This window comes from Haliotis rubra, unplaced genomic scaffold, assembly GCF_003918875.1.
Source record: "Haliotis rubra isolate DU_JTF1 unplaced genomic scaffold, ASM391887v1 Scf80, whole genome shotgun sequence".
NCBI classification, from domain to species: domain Eukaryota; kingdom Metazoa; phylum Mollusca; class Gastropoda; order Lepetellida; family Haliotidae; genus Haliotis; species Haliotis rubra.
This window is the reverse complement of record NW_025767524.1, coordinates 1,862,559-1,887,529: the sequence shown is the minus strand read 5'-3', so window position 1 is coordinate 1,887,529 and position 24,971 is coordinate 1,862,559. Positions and strand designations below refer to the sequence as shown.

Sequence of the window (24,971 nt, the reverse complement as noted above, 5' to 3'; positions counted from 1 at the left end):
CATATATGAAAAATGTACAGAAATTAAAATAATACCACATCAATATATTTCACTTTAATACAAATTTCAGTAATCTCACTCATTGAACATTTTGTTGAGACTGCCTATGGCTCATCTGGACTAAGTGTTGTCAAAACACAAACCCTTGTCAGCCAGAGTAGGGCCAGATCTAGTCTGTCTCACAGTCCCTGAACCACATTATTTTCCCCACTGCCAAGCCCTCTCTGCAGTGCTAAAGCCCTAAATAAAGCAAGTCTAGATTCCCTCAGGTTCTGAATCTCTGGTCTCCCGAGGGCTCCTTTTCAATATAAATGGGCTTGTTTGTTACTATAAAAATTGTATATATTCAGAGACTAACCCTTGTCAGCCAGAGTAGGGCCAGATCTAGTCTGTCTCACAGTCCCTGAACCACATTAATTTCCCTACTGCCAAGCCCTCTCTGCAGTGCTAAAGCCCTAAATAAAGCAAGTCTAGATTTCCTCTGAATCTCTGGTCTCCCTAGGGCTCCTTTTCAATATAAATTGGCTTGTTTGTTACTATCAAAATTATATATATTCAGAGACTAAGCCTTAGTCTAGGCCAGATCCTACTCTGGCTGTGCGAGAGACCCGTTTTGACACAACCTGGCTTAGTGAAAGGACACCATCAGTTATCAAGGGCCAGTTGCCCTCTTATAAGCGCAGTTTAGTTTGCTGCGCAGGCTTGACACCCTGTGATGCAACTCGAACGCTGAGCTTCCTACGCAACGCGCGAACAAGGTGGATGTGAATGACAAGGCCGTAGGCCGTATAAAACATACAGGGAGCCAAGCACAACTCGTATAACACTACTATCAATGTTATGATGTACGGATGCCTCATCGATGGAGTGCATGCATGTCAGAACCCTGCATTAGAAGATATGATATATTCTACACATACGCACGTCATTCACCCGTAAACGAAACCGACGAGCAAGGGTAGAATTACTAACGGACTGATTATTTATAATGGTGTGGGGGCAGTGCTGAGATTGGTCTTAGTCTGTTTTATGTAGAGAGTGAGCATAGTTTTACGCCGCGTTTAGCAATATCACGGTGGGGGGGACACCAGAAATTGGCCTCACACTCTGCACCCAGGGAATCGAACGGGGTCTTCGGCGTGACGTCCAAACGCCTTAAAAAGGCTACGCAATTGCACCGTTATATATAACACCTTTAATAATTTATCTGTCCGTATAACTCTTTTGTTGGTAAAAATTGTACTGTGCCTTTATTCATGATCATCCCACCTCTAAATTATTATTTTGGTGACACCCCCTTTAATTCTTGTTGCCGCCCACATTCCCCCCCCCCCACCTATAATATATAACTCCATTTGTCTCCAAATAGAAACGATGAGTTGGTGCAGGGACATTTAATGGACCATTCCCGATTCTGAGTTATTTTGCAATTTAGAGACAAACGGTCATTATGACCTATATCAACCTACTTCAACTTGGAAAGAGAAACAAGGCCTCTGACACTGTCTTATCGGTCAAACAAACTTTATTACAGCTTGAACTGTTTTATTTAAATAAACTCACTTGTTTCTATCTTGTAGTGGAGAACGATTCCCAAAACACATGTAATGTTATAATGACATCACCTCCCCGCTGATACACCTGGATGGGGTATTTTGTTATCATTTCCGTGTGTAAAAATAATCATAAGCGATTGTCAACAGTCTAGACAGCGGCTGGGGAAGTACAAGCATGGACACCAAACCAGTTGTTCACAGCACGGAGAAATGGATCGAGGAAAACAAGCAGTTCTTCCTCCCCCCAGTCTGCAACAAAATGATGTAAGTACACGTGTACACAGATCTAAAGACGTATTTAGATAAAACTGTCACTTTTAGTATGTTGCAATATCGTTATGTGACGGACACAAACGTGCTCCCAGAGTCTGGAGCTGAAAGCAAATACATTGTAATAAATCAAATCGCGGTATGTCACAGATGTAGGCTCATCAGGAGCTAGACGGCACGTATGTTTCAACAGACTTTATCAATTGATAATGTATAACATGTACTTGCATAATCACTTATTCTTACTTTTTATACTATTGATTGGTCTGTCGTAGTTATTTATGACAGAGCGGGTGGGTATTGCAGGGCCATGTCTTGACTGTATAGGACCGCATCGCGGCTCTCGGCTAGGTATTGCCAACTTCTGGCACAGAGCTGAAGTAGAGGTATGTATCCACTGTCACAGCTCTCGACCGGCATTTCTACCATATGGCCGAAATGGTTGACAGTAAACTAACAATATAGGCCAGAACTTTAAGTGGACTATTTGACACTGTAACCAACAGCTGGAATTCTACATACCAAGCATTGGCGGATCCAGAGGGGACACCCCCCCCCCTTTTTTTTTATTAATAGACCATTGAAACTCTCGTGAAAACAGGTGAAAATGAACACACACTTCTGAAAGAGCTGTATCTGCCCCTGTGAAGACAGTAATATTCAGTGGTCAACCTAGACTGACATTCAGTCTCAGACTTAAAGTTATCTTGTTTGAATATATGTCTGAGAAATATAATATGAAAGGAGGCTAGATCATTGCTTAATTGCAATCTAGACTTGCCATTCGACACTAGGTGATAATGATGGTTTTGAGATTTTGTGTGCACTTTCCGACACGATGCGTATATCGCACGTTGGCCCACCAGGCCATTTACTGTTTGGTCGAAAGGGGGGGGATTATGATCAAAAGATAGGGTAACCTGAACTGGTTGCATATTTAATTTTTATCCCCCACAACGCGTTATGCAGGGGTTATTAAAATGCACTCCGTCCGTGCGTGCATCTGTGCACATTTGTATTTTACGGAGCTTTAAAACCGTTCAATATTTCTTCACCAAGTTTGGCACATAGATAGGTCTGGTGGTGAAATGGTGCCTTTTGGTAGTTTTTGATTTCTGATTATAATATTTTTTGTGTTTCCATGCCAACAAGTTTGGCTTCAACTGAATTTTGTGGTAGTGCTCCTTTCTGGAGCAAAACTTAAAAACCTTTCAATACTCTCTTTCCACTTTGACATATACACACCAAAATATTTGACATAACCATAACTAGTAGACATATTCATGAAGAGTATTTTGCCATTGCGGTACGGAAGCCTATTAGGGCCACGCTATGCTATTATTCAGCATTTTCTATGTTGAAAATTCAACTTGCTATTTTGAAAATTCAACTTAGCATCTTGAAAATTCAACATCCTATCTTGAAAATTCAACTTATTATCTTAAAATTTCAACTTAGCATCTTGAAAATTCAACTTAGTATCTTGAACATTCAACTTACTATCTTAAAAATTCAACTTAACTTTGTTGAATATTCAAGTAGGTATCTTGAAAATTCAACTTGCAATCTTGAAAATTCAACATCCTTTCTTGAAAATTCAACTTAGTATCTTGAAAATGGATATAATATTTTTGGCATTTCCATGACAACAAAGTTGACTTTGAAATTGGTGTTGGTGCTCTTATCCGGAGTAGAACTATAAACTGTTTAATATTTCTTCACCAAACTTGGCAGATTGTTAGGTCTGGTGGTGAAATGGTGCCTTTTGGTAGTTTTGAATTTCTGATTATAATATTTTTTGCATTTCCATGGCAACAAGTTTGACTTTGACTGAAATTGGTGTTGGTGCTCCTTTCTTGAGCAGAACTTTAAAACCGTTTAATATTTATTCACCAAACTTGGCAGATTGTTAGGTCTGGTGATGAACTGGTGCCTTTTTGTAGTTTTGAATTTCTGATTATAATATTTTTTTCGTTTCCATGGCAACAAATTTGACTTTGACTGAAATTGGTGTTGGTGCTCTTTTCTGGAGCAGAACTTTAAAACCATTTAATATTTCTTTTCCAAACTTCTTACATAGATAGATCTGGTAATGAACTGGTGCCTTTGGTAGTTTGGATTTCTGATTATAATATTTTTTGGCATTTCCATGGCAACAATTTTGACTTTGACTGAAATTGGTGTTGGTGCTCTTTTCTGGAGCAGAACTTTAAAACCATTTAATATTTCTTTACCAAACTTCTTACATAGATAGATCTGGTGATGAACTGGTGCCTTTTGGTAGTTTTGGATTTCTGAATAAAATATTTTTTGTGTTTCCATGCCAACAAGTTTGGCTTCAACTGAATTTTATGGTAGTGCTCCTTTCTGGAGCAAAACTTAAAAACCTTTCAATACTCTCTTTCCACTTTGACATATACACACCAAAATATTTGACATAACCATAACTAGTAGACATATTCATGAAGAGTATTTTGCCATTGCGGTACGGAAGCCTATTAGGGCCATGCTACGCTATTATTCAGCATTTTCTATGTTGAAAATTCAACTTGCTATCTTGAAAATTCAACTTGCTATCTTGCTAATGAGTTGGACCCGGGTACCTGTCTCAATGATCATGTAACTAATAGATTATAAATTGTAATATGTTATTCTTATATGCTTAAAAGGTTGTATTGTCTTTGAAGATTTAGACGTTATTTACAGTCACCTGTTTTGAATATAATGCATGATTAAGATATTGAATAACTCGAAATTTTAGCCTCTGAGCTGAAGAATATATTGTCATTTCTTACAAATTTGTTGTCAGGAATTAACAAATCGGGTATCCGGGTAGGGTAGGGTAATAGGGGGTGGGGTACCCGAGCACAAAATTTGGACCAGTCCCAGCCCTAGTACATACAGCAATGCAAATGTGTTGCAGGCACAAGGAAGGTCAGCTAAAGGTGTTCTATGTGGGCGGCCCCAACCAACGGAAGGACTACCACATAGAAGAGGGGGAGGAGGTATGTAGCAGTACAAGTGTCACTTTCCACGTATATGTCAACGCCATACTTTCCTGAATGTTACCTCCTTCTTGCCTGTCACAGATGTGTCCTGGTACATTCTGCAGGCTTAGAAAGTTTTACTCAATTTTTACATATCCTTTCATAGAACTGTATTTAGGACGCTGAAATAGTGTGTGAAGTATTCACTGTAATAAGCCTGTCGGGCATTTAGAAAATTAACAAACGGCATTCTTACTAAAATTATGAACACGACAAACAGTGAGTTAGTTTTTAGTCAGCGATTTAGCAGTAACAAACAAATAGTTCAGAAATGTAGGAACATCTTTAAGACGTTAAAAGATCCTACTTGTTCTTTCCCTGGCTGGCAATTGGCCTCAAAGAGATAAAAGTACTTGTTATGAATTCAAGGAATGATTGACTAGTAATGTAATTTGAACAATAATGTTGCAAATATTTCAGAAAGTTTCTGTTTAGCTTTTCACCGAAACATTGAAGGGCCTAATTTGGATTGTTGTCACTGAGGTTTTGACAGACTGTAATGGGATGAGTGAAAGTATGTCATCATTGAGCTTTTATTCCTTGACATATGTTTTACATGACATGTACACAAATCTGCCTATTTCAGCTTTTCTACATGCTCAAAGGAGATATGTGTCTGAAGGTTGTTGAAAAAGGCGTTCATCGAGATGTTCATATCAGACAAGGGGAGGTAAGCCAGGATAATATGGATCATACAGTTGTTTTTCCCACAATCTTTCATTATCAGTTTGCCATGTGCTTTGTAAAAATGGGTCATGATGACTCACCAAATGTTTTTAAGTACGTTAATTTATAAATATGAGGGGTAATGATTTTCTTTCCCAGCTGCCTATGACCCATATTGGGTGTCAGTATTGAAGTGATAGTAATTGTCTTTGTTGTCTAACACCTCATTGAGCTATATTCCAGCTATCCTTGCCTCTTTTGTGTCTGCTTGTTCCTAACTTATCAGAGTGGAGAAATTTTTATATTCAGGTTCTCATTTTGAGGGTCTGAAAGTTGTGTTCAGGAAAACAGATTTCTTTGTAAGCACGTACCCGTGCTTGTGGGTTTCACCAATTCAGTAAACCTCTCCGACATGCATCACTTCAGGCTCCCCTCCCAGGTCAAGCTTTGTTAGAACTGGAAGTCTGTTAAAAGCTGAGTTAACCCTAAGTCACTCACTCACTTAGGGACTGATCATAATTTATGGCTGGTGTGGTGTGGTGTGGTGTCGTGCGTGCGTGTTTGATGATGATGATGATGATGATTTTAAGGGGGGTCACCCATTTTGTTCTGGGGAGGTAGTGGGGGTCAGCAATTTTGTACACATGTACTGGGGAGCAATTTTGTATATAAATATATGTTAAAATTATGCCTAAAAATTATGGGAAGGGTGGGGGTCATTGATTTTGTGCATGACATGCAGGGGGGGCACTTACATTGTGCATAAATTTTAGGGGGGGACATTCACATTGTACATGCTTCTCCATCAAAAATCATCATTTTTCTCTTCCCCTTCTCTCCCCCCAAAAACAACAGCAACAACAACAACAACAAAAAAAAGCCATAAATTATGAATGGTCCCTTACAGAGTCTTCCTATATCCACAGATATTCCTCCTCCCTGGCAGAATTGCTCACTCTCCCCAACGCCAGGAGAACACAGTTGGTCTGGTGATAGAGAGAGAGAGGTTTCAGGATGAAAAGGATGGACTCAGGTAAGGAAGGAACACCAGGCCTGGTCATTCTCCATTTGTCATAAAACCATTTGTTATACAGCAAAGTGGAGATAATTGAAACAAATGACTGATTATACCCTTAGAACCTGTATGAATAAGCCCAAAGGTGCTAGTCCACAGAACTATCACAGTTCTACGACTGTCGTAAGTCCATGTTTGGGAGTATGGGAAGTATCATTCACCTTTGCACTACAATTGCCTTGTTTAATGGGGCCTTGATTTGAAACTAATGAAAGACAGTTAATATAAGCTTGTTAATTCTATAACCTTACTGCCCTTTCGACATATACTCTTTCAAAGCATTGCTGTTTAAGTAAGCCAATAACTAATCTGGGGGCGGTGGGGTTGCCTAGTGGTTAAAGCGTTCACTCGTCACGCCGAAGACCCGGGTTCAAATCCCCACATGGGTACATTGTGTGAAGCTCATTTCTGGTGTCCCCCGCCGTGATATTGCTGGAATATTGCTAAAAGCGGCGTAAAACCAAGCTCACTCACTCACTCACTCAATAACTAATCTGAGGAGAAATTAGGAGTTAACATAAATAAATCAGAGATATTACTGTAATTTTTTTGTAGACACATATATTTTTTAAAAGAGGCAAAAAAACCTGGAGATGCTCTTCTGTGTTTATCTGTGCTTATCAGACTTAGAGTTAACACAAATTATATTGAGTTTAGTCATTTGAAAGGAATAAATCACAAATTAAAAAAAAATCCACAAAATGTAATTTTATCTGGGTCAAAGTAAGTTTGTTATTTGTTTTCAATTCAGTGTAATGGCCTCCATGTGGATGCACACAAAATATATGTTTATGACTAAGGTAATAGAATCAAAGGTTATACATCCTGTCTGTAAATATATTTGTGAAGCATGATATATCAAGCTTAATGTATCCTATCTGAAGCATATATATCAGAAGTGATATATTTTGGCTGGGAACTGAGATATAGGTCAGTTCCAAATACAGTTGTGAGACTACATGTTTAAGTTATATTCCAGGTACTATGTTGAAGACGGGGGCAAACCAACCCTCCAGTCCCTTTATGAACAGTGGTTTTACTGCGAAGATCTCGGCACACAACTCGGCCCAGTAATCAAGGCGTGAGTTACCAGGGTTCTCATTAAAATTCTCGTTTATATTCTCATTTTGTGAGATTAAATAAGGAGTATGGATTAGGCAAGGTAGGGTTCTTTTATTTGTGGATTGTATTTCTTTGTGTCATCATGAACATACAAGTCAAGATTATTTCACAAAGCAGTTATATCTCAACAATTGTCATAAATCAATGTCAGAGCATGACCTAATTAGCACAATGATTGCTTTATTATGATGACATCTCACTGTTATTCTTGCAGTTGTGTCTGAGTCAGGAAGGTTACTGACTTTACTAAATCTCACATTAGAAATTATAGGTCATTATGTCAAATTATAGGGAAATTGTACATCAGCCATGGCTTAAGTCCAAGACATCATTCAAATCTGTAGATTCCCAAAGTGGAATCAGCTTGCCCCATTGAGATTGGTTCTCCTTCCGGAATTTACAGATACTCATGATGTTTCCATAACCGAGAGTGTTGTGTTATGATATTACAAGTGTAGGGTTTTCATGACTGTACTTCTCGATGTGTGAATGTCAGTGGTGATTATGGGCCCTTGTGATTTGCAGCTACTTTGCTTCTGAACAACATAAGACAGGGAAACCTCTGCCTGGTAAGCACGATCAACTTTTAGTTCATTTTGTTATTAATATCTATATAGTTTACTGATTTTCTGTCATTTTTTAAAGAAGTTAGGAGGAAATTATTAAGATGGTCTTTATTGTTATGAGCAAAGATTTTGAAATTTAGTGAGTTAAGCATTCAAATATACATATTTGATTTCTGCATCTTGAAAATCAATTTAATCAAGGAATTCTGAAACAATGAAGCTGTCCTCTTTTATTGTTGATGTGTTATATGCCCTGTCATTTATAAATCTATACGGGGCGGTGGGGTAGCCTAATTTTTAAAGCGTTAGCTTGCTACTCTGAAGAAGACCGGGTGTGAGAAATTCCCTTCTGTGATATGGGTATATTGTGTGAAAAACCATACTCACCACTCACTCATTCGTTTCCGTTTTACTCTTCTGATTCTATTGCTGTTCAATATTGCTAAAAGACAATAAAAGTGGTTTCCTGTTACATTAAACCATACTCATCTCACTCAAGGACCATTCTCAAGGGTAGATTAAGACAATAAACAGTGGTTTCCTTTCTTGCAAGGACTCTTCTAATTCTAATTTAAGACAATAAAAGGGTATTTGGGACCAATAGATTAAGACAATAAAAGTGGTTTCCTGTTACTCTTGCAAGGACCAATTCTAATCTGAATGTTCAAGGGTATTTGGGCGTAGATTAAGACAATAAAAAGTGGTTAAGGACCAATAAAACAGTGGTTTCCTGTTACTCTTGCAAGGACCAATTCTAATCTGAATGTTCAAGGGTATTTGGGCGTAGATTAAGACAATAAAAGTGGTTTCCTGTTACTCTTGCAAGGACCAATCCTAATCTGAATGTTCAAGGGTATTTATTAAGGTGGTTTCACTCTTGCAAGGACCAATCCTAATCTGAATGTTCAGACAATAGATTAAGACAATAGAAAGTGGTTTTGGGCAAGGAGTGTTCAGGTCAATAAACAGTGGTTTCCTGTTACAGGACCAATCCTAATCTGAATGTTCAAGGATATTTGGGGTAGATTAAGACAATAGAAAGTGGTTTCCTGAGTTCAAGGGTATCTGGGCATAACAGACAATAGGGGTTTTGGGGAGTTCCTGGGCAGAGTCTACAACATTGGGTTGTCTACAACATGGACATTACGTTGTTTTGAAAGTTAGTAGGATATTCAACAATAATATCACAGTGCACTTGGTACCTATTCTTTTGTGAGCAATTATGGTATTGATGTGTTGTGTAATTATCCTAGAGAGGATCATGTAAACATATCCTATTTCTGGCTCCAATTGTTCATGCTGAATAGTGACAGAAACATCTGTTTAAAACATGCTGCTCAATACCGACATTAATATGACACATCATGAAATACATATGATGTGTCATAAGATACAACAGTGATAGCAAAATGAATATGTTAAACATATTGAAACAAAGATGGTGTGGGGGCAGTTGAAATCATGTGCAGGTCATAAAACATGTGAGGTTCATGCAAAATGAAATTGAACTTTAATGGGTCACTATTAACACCATTGAATAAGTTTGTTTATAAAATATTCATGACAGCTGCAAAGCCCTGTGGCTCAATATTTGTTAGTTGAAATCAGTTATTTATGCTGTTGAGGTAAGAAAAAAACATACAAATACAATACAATATACATGATGTCATCTGTTACCTTGCTTTCCGGTCAACTTGGTCGCTATTCTAGCCAATGACTGTGTGAATAAATTACAAATACAGGAATACAAAGCTGAACCAACCTAATTACTTACTTTCGTATTCTGATTACAGGAATATTGAAAATAGGGTATTTTAGGAATATTTTAACAAATATTGTTAAACATAATGCTGATGTTGTGCCCTAACTTCCTGGTCTGGGAAATGGCATGTATAGATCAGAAGACATTATCAGAGTGAGATTCCATACTGTCGATATTATTTATCAGAAATACTCGGTACACGCTTGTATTATGTGAGTCTATGGCAAGTATGTAATGCCTGTCAAGGCATATATTGTCAGTGCGAGGGTTGTAGCTCTGTATGAACTGGCAAGACCCCATCTGTGACAGTACATACCTTGATGTCCAAGGTATCGCATTTCAAGTCCTGTATAGCAAGTAGATACATATTATTCATTCTCTTGACTTGATATTTTGGATGGAGAAACACACAAGCACTTGTAATAATTTCTTAATCCAATGACATTATTATTAAGATTTAGACATATTTTCTAAAAAGACATTCAGAAATACAAGACATGGGAAAATAATGCCACTGTTAGTAAGACTCTTGATATATTACATTGTGGTTTGCACTCCTATCCTATCTAAACAAATAGCTAAATATTAGACTTATTGAGCAACTTCTATGACATTGATAGATGGTGTATATTAGAAATATTTCCCACCAGCTGCATACTTATTAGGCGGTATCCCCAATGGTGACAGATTTTCTCAAAAATCTTTATAGATAGGGAAACCAAATTTGGTATGTGTTTTCAGGACATAAATGCCTTGATGAAGTTTAAAAATGGAAACCGTGTTACAATTTGTTACAGAGTTATGGCCCTTGTCATGCGTTTCTCGACTTAGTGCATAGTATCCCCAATGGGTGCAGAGTGCATAGTATCCCCAATGGGTGCAGATTTTCTCAGGAACCATTATATACTGAACTGCAAAAGAAACACCACCTTTCAAAACTAGATGCAAAATCTTGTTCTTACAAGGTGGTGTTTTTATTATGATTATACCATTTTCTTAACATGTTTTTCAATCCAAATTGACAGTTATTACCAACATCAGTGTTTTCTGATGAAAAACATAAAAGCAGACATGGTAAAAGGTTCCATATGACATTTCTGAAAATGAAAATACAGATGGATAACCCTACCAATGAAAGCGAATCCAAAACTCACCTGAAATCAGTCTTGTTTTGACACAATCACCATGCCATGACTTACGAGAGATCAGAGGAACCAAGCCTTGGGATGACTGCAAGTTGGCCAGACTGCACAGGTGGTAGCCAATCATTATAGTGTTTATGTTAGAACAATCTACCAACTGCAGGAGAGGTATCAGGCCACTAACAGCATCCAAGACCGTCCACGCAGGTGATGAACTTCAGTAACACCACAATATCAAGACCGACAGATTGTGCGCAACCATCTGCGCTTCACCAGGGCGATGGAAACAGCACGCCAGACCATTGGGACCGACAACGGACCCATTAGTGCCAATACAAATCGTCATCGTTTGCATGGAAGAAACCTCTGCTGTCACAGACCCTATCGTGGTCCTGTCCTCACCACTCGTCAAAACCCAAACTGACCGCAATGGGCAACTCAGCATCAAAATTGGCATTATCGACAATGGAGAAATGTGCTTTTTTCTGATGAAAGCAGGTATTGTGTTTCAACAGCCGATGGCAGAGTGAGAGTATGGCGAAGGTGTGGGGAACTGTTTTCCAATGAGTGTATTGTTGAAAGAAAATGGGGTGGTCCAAGCATCATGGTGTGGGGTGCAATCGGTCTGAACCATAGAGTTGTCCCGTGGTGTTCCAGAATCTCGGTTCAGGACGAGGAAATGGTGTGACAACTGCTCACTATATTGAACAAGTCATGAGAGCCCACTTTGTACCACATTTTGGACGTCACAGAAATCACATCTTCTAGCAAGACAACGCTTGTGCCAACACTGCCAGATGAACACTGGATTTCCTAAGACAACATGGCAAACCTTACAATGGCCTACACTCAGTCTATATTTAACTCCTATAGAACACCTTTGGGATGAGATTCAAAGAAGACTGAATGACCTCCAACCTAGGCCGACAACTGCGACTGGACTTGATCAGGCATTTTGCAGAGTATGGCGTGGTGGACAAGCTGGCTAAGGCGCCAGGCTAGTGATCCAGCGAGCACGAGGTGCTGGGATCGAGCTTACCTGTGACCGGGTGTAAAATCCTTGGAGTCAACTTTGTGTGCAGACTCTTTCAGTGTTGTCACAACCCCTAGTGTACAGTACACAACCCTGTGCACTTAATAGAACCCACGAATCTGTTGGTATATGACCAGATGGTGGCCACATGAATATGTGCAAACACCTAGTTGTGGGTACAGCAACGTGTGCAGTAAGCTTGGACAAAGTACTGTGACTATGTGTCCCAGTCCACCCAGCTGTGATTGGGTACGTCGTAAAGATGGGAAAGCCGCAATAACTCGGTGCGCCTTGTGGCAGCAAGAGTTGTATGATCCCCAGGGACTTGAGATTGATAATAAGAGATACCATTGAGGTTGACATCCAATGATTGAGGGAAAAAATACCAGCGCCTTGAGCATAATAATAATAATAATACTTTATCGCCCAAGAAGGGAATTTGTCTTGCGTTAGGGACGCTGGAATTACAATAAATACATATATCCATTACACACACATTACAACATGAACATCAGTCACACAATCTGACAAGCTCTCACAGATCACAATGAACAATCAACAGTTGTTAAAATGATTTAAAGTACGTTATAACATGACATAATGTTGTTGTTTTTTAAGGATTAGACAAATGTAAAGGGAAAGAATAAAGCTGGACATTTAAAAAAAATAAATAAATAAACTACAATGTATAACACTTTAAGAGTAGCACTGGATACAGAACAGATACATAAAACACAGTGAAAATACTAAGAATAACTAAAACTACTTCTGTTTGTTTAAAATAACAATGCTGTATGGGATAAATGAGTCGGTGGCTCTCTTTGTCCTGAAGTGGGGAATTTGATAGCGGCGGCCTGAAGGAAGAAGTTTATATTCGGGATGAAGAAAGTGGTTTGAATCTGTACAAATTTTGAGTGCTAGGTTTCTGACTTGCCGCTGGCCTAAATATGTGATGTCCTCAAAGGCTGTACCTGAAATTTTGCCTGTTGAAGTAATATTTTGGAAAATTTGTTTCTTTGTTTTATTGTGAGAGCCCCCGACCACGCTTCAATGGAAAAACAAAGAACACTTTGGATAAACGTTTTGTAAAATAAAACAAGCGTGGATGTGCTAAATACAGGTGTTGTTGACGTTGTTGGCACTTAGCATAGATTCTGTCCGTATTCTTGTTCCAGTTCAGCTTATCGTCTATAACGGTTCCCAAATAGTTATAGTCTGACACGATTCCTATATGACAGTCATGAATAGTCACAGGTAGTAAATCTTCCTTCTTAGTCCGAAAGTCTATTATCATTTCTTTTGTCTTTTTCACATGGGTAAAATGTGTGAAGCCCATTTCTGGTGTCCCCCGCCGTGATATTGCTGGAATATTGCTAAAAGCGGCGTAAAACCATACTCACTCACTCACTCTTTTGTATTTTTAGTATTCAGAACAAGAAAGTTGTCACACCAGTCAGAGAAATTTGATATTGCACAACGGTAGCAAGTTTCATCACATTTGGTGATGAGTCCAGCAACAGCAGGATCATCAGCAAATTTAACTAACAGTGTACCATTATCTTTTGCAGTCATTGGTATATAATGTGAATAAAACTGGAGATAACACACAACCTTGTGTACTGATGGTTTGATGGGAAGATATTGTTCCGTTTACCCTCACACACTGATGGTTTGATGGGAAGATATTGTTCCGTTTACCCTCACACACTGATGGTTTGATGGGAAGATATTGTTCCGTTTACCCTCACACACTGATGGTTTGATGGGAAGATATTGTTCCGTTTACCCTCACACACTGATGGTTTGATGGGAAGATATTGTTCCGTTTACCCTCACACACTGATGGTTTGATGGGAAGATGTTGTTCCGTTTACCCTCACACACTGAGTTCTGTTTACCAGAAAGTCTTTCATCCACAGAATCGTGTTGCGGTGCACATTCATTTCACAGTTTCCGAATCTGGAGGTGAGGTTGAATCATGTTGAATGCGGAACTAAAGTCCAAAAAACATAACCCAAACATACGACTTTGGCGTGTTGGTGTGTGTATATATTACGTTCAACAGTGTTGTTGTAGCATCCTCTACTCCTCGCCTCACTTGATATGCAAATTGAAGTGGATCTAGAATGTCTCTGACATCTTGTAGTCAACGAGACAGCACAATTCTTTCAAAGCATTTCATAATGATGGATGTGAGAGCGAACCGGGGGAGTTTGGGCACCGGGGTGATCTTTGACAGTTTCCATATAGCGGGGATTTCATGATCACTGAACGATCTTTCAAAAAGTCAGGAAAATACATAAGAGAGTTCCGAACAACATTCCTTGAAAATCTTACCATTCATGTTTTTTTGGCCCGGGCGATTTCCGTGCATTTATCCTCTTGTAGACGATACGTACTTCCTCTTCTGATATTGGTGTGTGTTCTTCTGTAGTTGGAATAGTATCCATGACGTCATTTAAACATTTGGAAAAGTCAACGTTGTCAAAGCGGGAGTAAAATGTATTCAGCTGTTCAGCAAATCGGGCTTCATCCGGAACTTCGATAGTTTTTTTTAATGTTTTCCACATCCGGTTATAGGGTGTATGTGTTGCCAAGCACTGTGCATGTCCCCTCGGAGTAGCTTATTCTCCAGTTTAGATTTGAAAGAGTTTTTATTCCGCCTTATTTGAATCCTTAAATCCTTCTGTAGGTCACGCAATTTGACTGCATCGTTGTCCTTAAAAGCTACCTTTTTCATGTTGAGCAGATGTTTAAGATCTTTCATAATCCACGGCTTGTTGATCGGGAAAATCTTAATTTCTTTCACAGGTACTATATTGTCCACACAGAAGGTTAACTGGTAATCACATCCACGTTGCTATCAATCGTGGCGTCGGGCTCGAGTAAACTGTCCCAGCTTGTGCAATCAAAGCTCGCTCGAAGCGTCTCCAGTGAATCTTTATCCCACTTTTTAATGATTTTCTTTTCAATCTTCCCTGTTTTTAGCTTTTGTCTATAGGCGGGTAGTAATAGAACAGTGTTATGATCAGACGATCCCAGCGGTGGTCTGGTTACTGATTTGTAGGCTTGCTAATATTTCCAAAACACTTGTCCAAGATTGTGTTTTTCCGCATAACACATGACACATATTGGTGGCAGTGGGGTAGCACAGATTTAACATTGCATCCATTAAAGTCACCCAAGATGAATTTCGGAGCATTTGTAGATAGGTTCTCAATTGCTGGATGTGATCATATACTTGCCTAGCTGCATTGTCGTAGCAGCCGGATGGGGGGATATATATCAACATAATAAACACTTGGCCGAACTCTCATGTGAGATAATACGGTCGGGAACGACACAGATAGTAATTCCAAATCGAGTGTCATTACAGTCTTTCTCACGGTCCAATTATTGCACCAGTTTTTATTCACAAATATACATACTCCTCCGCCCTGTGATTTTCCGGTTTAATCCTTCTGTCTATCCAACCGTAATGGGGATCTGAACCCATCAATATGAAGAATATCATTATCAATGTCAGGTGTTAACCATGTCTCTGTTAAACAAATCAGACAACTGTCCCGATATTCGTATTGGTAGCAGACATTAGCTGTGAGTTCATCTAATTTGTTCTTTAGAGATCCCACATTTGACATCAGTATACTGGGGAGTGGTGGCCAGGATTTACGAGCGGGTACACGCGTAGGTACACCTCCCTTCTTACCTCTCTTGCGTTTTGTACGTTGGTAAGGTTCTGCGCACACATTCCAAAGGTAATATTCGGTGTGTGTTGTATGAAACGTTCATTGTAGAATACATCCTCAAGTAAAATCACACATACAGGCAACATAAAACACATTAAATTATAAAATGTATCACAGCAGTCCTCACGCGTGTCGCCACTGAGCAGCGCCACTCTAGTATGCACTAGTGTGTGGATATGTGCGCTATATAAATATCCAGTACCGGGAATTCCCGTCCCACTTAGGCCCACATGAAATTAAGCCCATGGGCTTAAGTTTGGATTTAATTCTTGGGTGTTTAGAGTGACGTCCCTTTCCAAACGCATGGCGAACCTTGACATTTTTAACATTAGTAGTGCCTCTGCGAGGTTATAACGTTTACAGCACATTTTGGACACCGGTTACAGGGCAGTTATTAGTGACAGAAATTGATCATCTTAACCCCTATGATGTGCATGCAGTTGCAGTTAAATTGAACAACGTGGTCATTCAATTTTGAATTTCTAGACCAGTTTGCTGATAAAAGAGTTTTAAAAAGAACAATTCTTTATATTTATCAACATATTGCGCATATTTTAATTTAAGCCCTGGGCTTAAATACAGTTAAAATATGTCATCACTAGAACAGTGATTTTCCGTATTTAAACCCAGGGCTTAAATACGGTAATTCCCGGTAATAACAAAAATATAAGAAATGACCTTCATCAACCAGCTAATTCATTCCATGTACAGGCAATGCAATGCCGTCATCGATGTCCATGGAGGCCACACACAATACTGACTTTGAGGTATCCTAGTGGTACCATTTTTGGTGATTTTGTTTGTGTGAACTCCGACTGATGTGATTCCCAAAATGTGTTAACCATAATTGTCAAGTTTAAACTCAATGCTCCATTTTGATTGTTAATTAGAGCGAATTTAGGTGTGTACTTTAAGAAACCTCTATCGGTATGGTGTTTCTTTTGCAGTTCAGTATAGATAGGAAAACCAGATTTGATGTTTTCAGGACATGAATGCCTTGATGGAGTTCGAAAACTGAAACCATGTTACAATTTGTTACAGAGTTATGGGCCTTGTCATGCGTTTCTTGACTTTGTGCACAGTATCCACAATGGGGACAGATTTTTACAAAAACTGTTATAGATAGGGAAACCAAATGTGGTATGTATTTTCAGGACACAAATGCCTTGATGGAGTTCAAAAACGGAAACCATTTACAATTTGTTACAGAGTTATGGCCCTTGTCATGCGTTTCTTGACTTATAGTGCTCAGTATCCCCAATGGGTGCAGATTTCCTCAGTAACCATTATAGATAGGGAAACCAAATGTGGTGTGTATTTTCAGGACATGAATGTTGTGGTGGAGTTACAAAACCGGAACCAAATAGGAGCAGAACACTGTGGCGGGGGATATTGATGACCTTGTCTTCTTGTTGATTTGTTAAATACATGAAGAATATGTTAGCTTTTATGGCGGAGGTAATCTTAACGACACCATGTGATCAACGTGACATGACATTACTAAAAAAATGTCGCCTTCAGCATCTTAGAAATGATGAACATTATACCGCAAGGGCCCAGAGGCCCAGATAAGCTGCGTATCCGGGTAAAATACGCATAGAATTACGCATTGAAAAATAATTGTTACGTACCAATTACGCATTTAAAATGTTAGATACGCAAAAAGTTTAAAACAAATGCGTACAAAATGTATTTATAAAAATCGCTTGCGTAATGAAAAAGACATTGATTGCTCTCAAGTTGTACTGTTAGTATAGGACAAGTGTTGTAATGTCAGTATAGGATGAGTGATTTTTTATGAAATAATTTCCATTATATTTAAGTTGGTTTTGATTAGGTATGACATAAGGCAGAACATACCTGCTTAGTAAACTTGCTCAATGACATAATACTTAGGTGAGTAAAGTGACTGAAATACGCACATATTTGAAAGCAGTGGGTAACGGAAAATGAAATACCCACTCAACATTCATAATACCCACTCCAAAAAAATACAGTGGGTAGAGTCCCACATTAGCTAAATCTTATCTTGAGCTCTGAGGCCCGATTTACACTTCTGCTATGCCTTACTGTTTCCATATGTATTATGTAATTGACAAGGCTAATAATTAAAATGAATATCATTAATTTAATCTACTAAAATTAGTATTGTGATTGTGGCAACACATTCTGCTTAACTTTTTTATGAGAACATCAAGTGATTATATAGTCTGGCTGGACAGATACATAGCAAACTGATATCCACTCACTCACTGTCAGTACTTAACATCCTGCATACACCAACAGAGACATGTTTTGGTGTTTTGAAATATGTGTGTCATATCTGTGAAGACTGATGGGTGTCAACACTGGGTTCCAGGGACAATACCAGAGATTCCCCGCGTGGTCCTAGACTCAACTATTTCCCTGCAAGCTCCCTTCAACCTCTGGGACTGGCTGTACGCCCATACAAAGGAGGTGCATAGCAAGGGACAAATACAGCTGTTTGGGGACCAGTATCAGTTTGATGTGAGTATACAGATGTGTGGGGACCAGTATCAGTTTGATGTGAGTATACAGTTGTTGGGGACCAGTATCAGTTTGATGTGAGTATACAGCTGTGTGGGGACCAGTATCAGTTTGATGTGAGTATACAGCTGTGTGGGGACCAGTATCAGTTTGATGTGAGTATACAGCTGTGTGGGGACCAGTATCAGTTTGATGTGAGTATACAGCTGTGTGGGGATCAGTATCAGTTTGATGTGAGTACACAGATGTTTGGGGACCAGTATCAGTTTGATGTGAGTATACAGCTGTGTGGGGATCAGTATCAGTTTGATGTGAGTATACAGCTGTGTGTGGACCAGTATCAGTTTGATGTGAGTATACAGCTGTGTGGGGATCAGTATCAGTTTGATGTGAGTACACAGATGTTTGGGGACCAGTATCAGTTTGATGTGAGTACACAGATGTTTGGGGATCAGTATCAGTTTGATGTGAGTACACAGATGTTTGGGGACCAGTATCAGTTTGATGTGAGTATACAGCTGTTTGGGGACCAGTATCAGTTTGATGTGAGTATACAACTGTTTGGGGACCAGTATCAGTTTGATGTGAGTATACAGTTGTTTAGGAACCAGTATCAGTTTGATGTGAGTACACAGATGTTTGGGGACCAGTATCAGTTTGATGTGAGTATACAGCTGTTTAGGGACCAGTATCAGTTTGATGTGAGTATACAGCTGTTTGGGAACCAGTATGAGTTTGATGTGAGTACACAGATGTTTGGGGGCCAGTATCAGTTTGATGTGAGTATACAACTGTTTGGGGATCAGTATCAGTTTGATGTGAGTATACAACTTTTCAGGATCCAGTATCAGTTTGATGTGAGTATACAGCTATTATGGGATCAGTATCAGTTTGATGTGAGTATACAACTGTTTGGGGACCAGTATCAGTTTGATGTGAGTATACAGCTGTTTGGGGACCAGTATCAGATTGATGTGAGTATACAACTGTTTGGGGACCAGTATCAGTTTGATGTGAGTATACAACTGTTTGGGGACCAGTATCAGTTTGATGTGAGTGTACAACTGTTTGGGGACCAGTATCAGTTTGATGTGAGTATACAACTGTTTGGGGACCAGTATCAGTTTGATGTGAGTATACAGTTGTTTAGGAACCAGTATCAGTTTGATGTGAGTACACAGATGTTTGGGGACCAGTATCAGTTTGATGTGAGTATACAACTGTTTGGGGACCAGTATCAGTTTGATATGAGTATACAGTTGTTTGGGGACCAGTATCAGTTTGATGTGAGCATACAACTGTTTGGGGACCAGTATCAGTTTGATGTGAGTATACAACTGTTTGGGGACCAGTATCAGTTTGATGTGAGTATACAACTGTTTGGGGACCAGTATCAGTTTGATGTGAGTATACAACTGTTTGGGGACCAGTATCAGTTTGATGTGAGTATGCAGTTGTTTAGGAACCAGTATCAGTTTGATGTGAGTAAACATATGTTTGGGGACCAGTATCAGTTTGATGTGAGTATACAACTGTTTGGGGGCCAGTATCAGTTTGATGTGAGTATACAACTGTTTGGGGATCAGTATCAGTTTGATGTGAGTATACAACTTTTCAGGATCCAGTATCAGTTTGATGTGGGTATACAGTTGTTTGGGGACCAGTATCAGTTTGATGTGAGTACACACATGTTTGGGGACCAGTATCAGTTTGATGTGAGTATACAGTTGTTTGGGGACCAGTATCAGTTTGATGTGAGTATACAGTTGTTTGGGGACCATTATCAGTTTGATATGAGTATACTGTTGTTCAGGGACCAGTATCAGTTTGATGTGAGTACACAGATGTTTGGGGACCAGTATCAGTTTGATGTGAGTGTACAGTTGTTTGGGGACCAGTATCAGTTTGATGTGAGTATACAGTTGTTTGGGGACCAGTATCTGTTTGATGTGAGTATACAACTGTTTGGGGACCAGTATCAGTTTGATGTGAGTATACAACTGTTAGGGGACCAGTATCAGTTTGATGTGAGTATACAGATGTTTGGGGACCAGTATCAGTTTGATATGAGTATACAGTTGTTTGGGGACCAGTATCAGTTTGATATGAGTATACAGTTGTTTGGGGACCAGTATCAGTTTGATGTGAGTATACAGTTGTTTGGGAACCAGTATCAGTTTGATGTGAGTATACAGTTGTTTGGGGACCAGTATCAGTTTGATGTGAGTACACACGTTTGGGGACCAGTATGAGTTTGATGTGAGTACACAGATGTTTGGGGACCAGTATCAGTTTGATGTGAGTATACAGCTGTTTGGGGACCAGTATCAGTTTGATGTGAGTATACAACTTTTCAGGAACCAGTATCAGTTTGATATGAGTATAGAGCTGTGTGGGGACCAGTATCAGTTTGATGTGAGTATACAGTTGTTTGGGGACCATTATCAGTTTGATATGAGTATACTGTTGTTCAGGGACCAGTATCAGTTTGTTCAGGGACCAGTATCAGTTTGATGTGAGTGTACAGTTGTTTGGGGACCAGTATCAGTTTGATGTGAGTATACAGTTGTCCGGGAACCAGTATCAATTTGATGTGAGTATACAGTTGTTTGGGGACAAGTATCAGTTTGATATGAGTATACTGTTGTTCAGGGACCAGTATCAGTTTGATGTGGGTATAGAGTTGTTCGGGGAACAATATCAGTTTGATATGAGTATACAACTGTTTGGGGACCAGTATCAGTTTGATATGAGTATACAGTTGTTCAGGGACCAGTATCAGTTTGATGTGAGTATACAGCTGTGTGGGGACCAGTATCAGTTTGATGTGAGTATGTTAGTGAACATTGAATTAACAGATTTATCACATGTCTTAATATATGCTTCTGGAAATGAACACTGGTTGTAATAAACTGTCATTACCATTGAGTGTTTATATACTTATGTAATATATAATGTCCATACTTTCTGTGTGTATTTGGTTTAGTTAAAAGGCTGACATCTTCGTGCAGAAAACTTCTGATCTATGTGGGCATGGTTCTGACAGCCAGACATCACAGTCATTAACAGTAGAACCTGGCCCAGCCAGTGGATCCAACAGGGGATTGTGGGGCACCAATGCTAATTTCTTCTTTGTAAATGGCTGGTATGGGCCTGTGGTCTGTTCTCACTGTATCCTCAAGGCTGACAAGGAAATGGTCCACTGTATGGTTATGGACATCTCTGTAGCTTGTGATCAAGTCATCCCTGGTGCTTATCGGCTCGACAAGAAGGATAGCAACATTTCCAATGTGTTGTGTCAAATTTGCTAGTCTTAATTCAAAACTTTTATCCCTGATACACTAAACTTCTTCCACCTCGACCATTTGGAACAAACTGAACGTTTACCAAAGCATTTGCCATCATGGGATAAAGTGAAGAGTTGCCATAACATGGCACCTAATATACCTAACAGTAAATGGTTAATTATTGCGGTTCTCCATACATGGAGATGTATGGAGAACAGCAATGTAATAACTGAACAAAAATCATTCCCTCTACTGATGAAGGCCGTGCAAACATACCCAGTCAACCATGCCTCATAATCCTCTTACTCCTCAAATATACAACTTGCCCGACTGGCAAAAGAGGATACCACCAGTGTATCATCCATGCCTCCCCATCATTAGACCATCACCTCAGTGGTCTAGTGGGGGCCGGTGGAGTAGCCTAGTGGTTAAAGCGTTGGCTCGTCACGCCGAAGACCCGGGTTCAATTCCCCACATGGGCACAAGGTGTGAAGCCCATTTCTGGTGTCCCCCGCCGTGATATTGCTGGAATATTGCTAAAAGCGGCGTAAAACTAAACTCAGTCATTCAGGGGTCTAGTGGATAGAGCATCTGGCCTAGATCAGGGGTTCAATCCCTGGTTGCTTCATACCAAAAGATGATAAACAATGGTACTGTCTTCCCTACTTGGTGTTTTGCGTTAAGGGGGATCAAAACAAGGGCCAGTTGGTCAATATGCCTGGCACTATTACTGGTTTGAGGTACTATGGTAAACTGTGGTTTGGTATCTCAGTGGGAAAGCACTGTAATACTGACATTAGTCCAGACGAAATCAAGTAGACACACACATAATACATGCATGTGGCTATATATACTGAGGGAAAAAAGGATCACATGAAAGCACAAGTGTTCCTTTATTTTTTTCCAGATTTCTTCACAAGCGTTGTATTGCAAAGCTTGTGAAGAAACCTGGAAACAAATAAAGGAACACTTGTGCTTTCATGTGATCCCTTATTTTTTTCCCTCAGTATATGTGGAATGATTTTGAACACAACTTTAAACACCATTTCACCTCTACTCACCTCAGCTCCCCTTTGTTAAACCATTTGTACTGCACTCTGTAATAACATTCCTCCCTTGACTGACAGACTGACTGAGTTTGGTTTTACGCTGCTTTTAGCAATATTCCAGCAACATCACGGCAGGGGACACCAGAAATGGGCTTTAACCATTAGGCCCCTCCTCCCTTGAACGTTAACTCAGTGTCCTAAAGGTGAAAACAGCTGTCCACAACAGCCCTGGAGGTGCAGCATCTGCTTGTCTTGACTACATCAATTCAGGCTTTCCCAAACATCAAAGTGACACAGAGTGGTATAAATGAAATATTGTTCCAACTTAAAACTGAAAGTGTTAAACCAAACTCACCCAATAGGCAGTGTGCTTGGGCATTGTCCACTTGCACTAATCTGTCTGCACACACTATGTGTATCACCAGTAAACACCCTTTAAGTATCATAGTACAATTCTGTATCACCATTATCTCAAACTAAATTTTTGATAAACTTCTTTCAATATACAGGTACGTATTTTGGGCAAGGGAGAGCACTCTGGTAAAGTCAACAATGCTGAGGTGTTTATCTGGCAACTTGTGAGTACATGTTCAGAGAGGCATCTTACACCAAAGTATCATGATGTCCAAGAACACTTTAAATGTGCTATGGTTTCACATATTTTATAAAAGTATTAAGATTCAGTGTGCAGTATTAGCCCTACCTCTGCAATGTTCATCATTGGGTCACACATTTGAAGACATTTCAGCGTATCAGCCATAACTAATTTATCCACAGAAACAAAGGATGGAAGTGTTCGCTGTTGCTGTTGATTCTTTTAATAATTGAAGTAAACACTAAAACTATTTCCAACATAAGCAGTTATCCAGATTTATCATGTAAATCTGGAACTTTTCACATGTATTTGCACACAAGACGATTTGTAAACAAGATCAAATGGTATAACCTGGTTATCTCCCTTACAGGAAGGTGGCAGCACTGTGCAGGTAGAGGGCAAGGACTATGCCCTGGTGGAGAATGACACCATGTTGATCAGGACAGGACAAGCGTGAGTTAGAAATCTTTTTGGAATAAATGCCATATAAGCCAATTTGAATTTTGTCAATGTACTGATAGAGTAATTTCTGTCAGTATTTGAGACTTATATTTTGAGGTTCAGTAGTACTGACTGATTTCATCTTTTCTATCAGATACACAGCTGTTCTCAGTGACACCTCTATCGCCCTGATCTGCTACCAGGACAGAGACCGCAAGACATCTGCCAACTAGACATGTGCCAGCACACTGGCAGATCAAGGAGACGTGGACATGGTCATTTCAGTATTCAGACCAGAATGATGTGAAATATATTTTGAAGCATGGAAAGTTTTGAAATACTCTATATACAGTAAACTATGGTTATAACCAACTGAACAGGACAACTAATTTTAGTTTGAAATAACCCTAGTTCATGATACACATTTCCTCTAACATAAACAGCAAGTGGTTTGGGCCGAAAAACAGTTTGTTATATCCGTTAGTTCATTATAAGGCCAGACCAATTTTATTTCTTGTTTTACGGATTTTTGTCCTCAGAAAACCTAACGGCAGGAAGGAAAAAATTAAAAAATAAAAATCACCAGTCAAAGTAATATTCCTTTTAAATACTAAAAGTATTTTATTTTTGGCAACTTATGAAGTGTTTATGGGGCAGAAAAACAATCAAAAAGCATATATATTTTTCTAAGTTTACATTTTTGGCCAATAAAAACATGATGATTTTATTATTTGAGCAGGGAAAATTAATTTTTATTATTTTTTCTTATTCTTGAGAGAATACGACCAGCGGATCCGTAAAACAAGAAATAAATTTGGTCTGGCCTAAACATTGTTTACTTTAAGTATCAGTAATCCCAAAGGTAAAACTTTACAAGATGATCCCCCACCTCCACTGATGGTTTATATTTAACCCACAGCTGAACTATAATTGTTCAGGTACTGTGTCCCATGAAGTTAACAATACATTCCTTCTGCACAGACGAGACACACCATCTGCATCTGTAGTGAATCACTAAATGCTTCCTTGCTTCACTTGGGCATCGTATCTCAGTGGGCTAGCACTATAAAACCAGCTTCAGTCTGGGCTAGTACAAGCAGCCG

General features: G+C 39.2%; 1 protein-coding gene across 2 annotated transcripts; it reads left to right on the top strand.

Annotated features, from left to right (window-relative positions):
* Window positions 1–839: 839 nt before the first annotated feature.
* On the top strand, window positions 840–24,326 carry LOC124261524 (3-hydroxyanthranilate 3,4-dioxygenase-like). 2 transcript variants are annotated; one of them, XM_046695841.1, is made up of 11 exons: window positions 840–958; window positions 1,704–1,820; window positions 4,750–4,831; window positions 5,460–5,543; window positions 6,466–6,572; window positions 7,594–7,695; window positions 8,262–8,305; window positions 18,348–18,496; window positions 23,342–23,410; window positions 23,798–23,880; window positions 24,023–24,326. In XM_046695841.1, the coding sequence occupies exons 1-11, from the start codon at window positions 852–854 to the stop codon at window positions 24,099–24,101; spliced, it is 1,023 nt and encodes a 340-aa protein (XP_046551797.1). In that variant the 5' UTR covers window positions 840–851; the 3' UTR covers window positions 24,102–24,326. The 2 variants fall into 2 exon arrangements, with proteins under 2 accessions (XP_046551797.1, XP_046551798.1); XM_046695842.1 differs by lacking the exon at window positions 840–958 and having other exon boundaries at window positions 1,655–1,820.
* The last annotated feature ends 645 nt before the right edge of the window (window positions 24,327–24,971 follow it).

What these genes read in the sequence shown, in the direction of transcription:
- LOC124261524 (XM_046695841.1), top strand. Translation starts at nt 852, where the DNA reads ATGCCTCATCGATGGAGTGCATGCATGTCAGAACCCTGCATTAGAAGA. An exon ending in GATGAAAAGGATGGACTCAG is followed by an intron (nt 6,573 to 7,593) that starts GTAAGGAAGGAA and finishes GTTATATTCCAG; the next exon opens with GTACTATGTTGAAGACGGGG. An exon ending in GGGACCAGTATCAGTTTGAT is followed by an intron (nt 18,497 to 23,341) that starts GTGAGTATACAG and finishes TTCAATATACAG; the next exon opens with GTACGTATTTTGGGCAAGGG.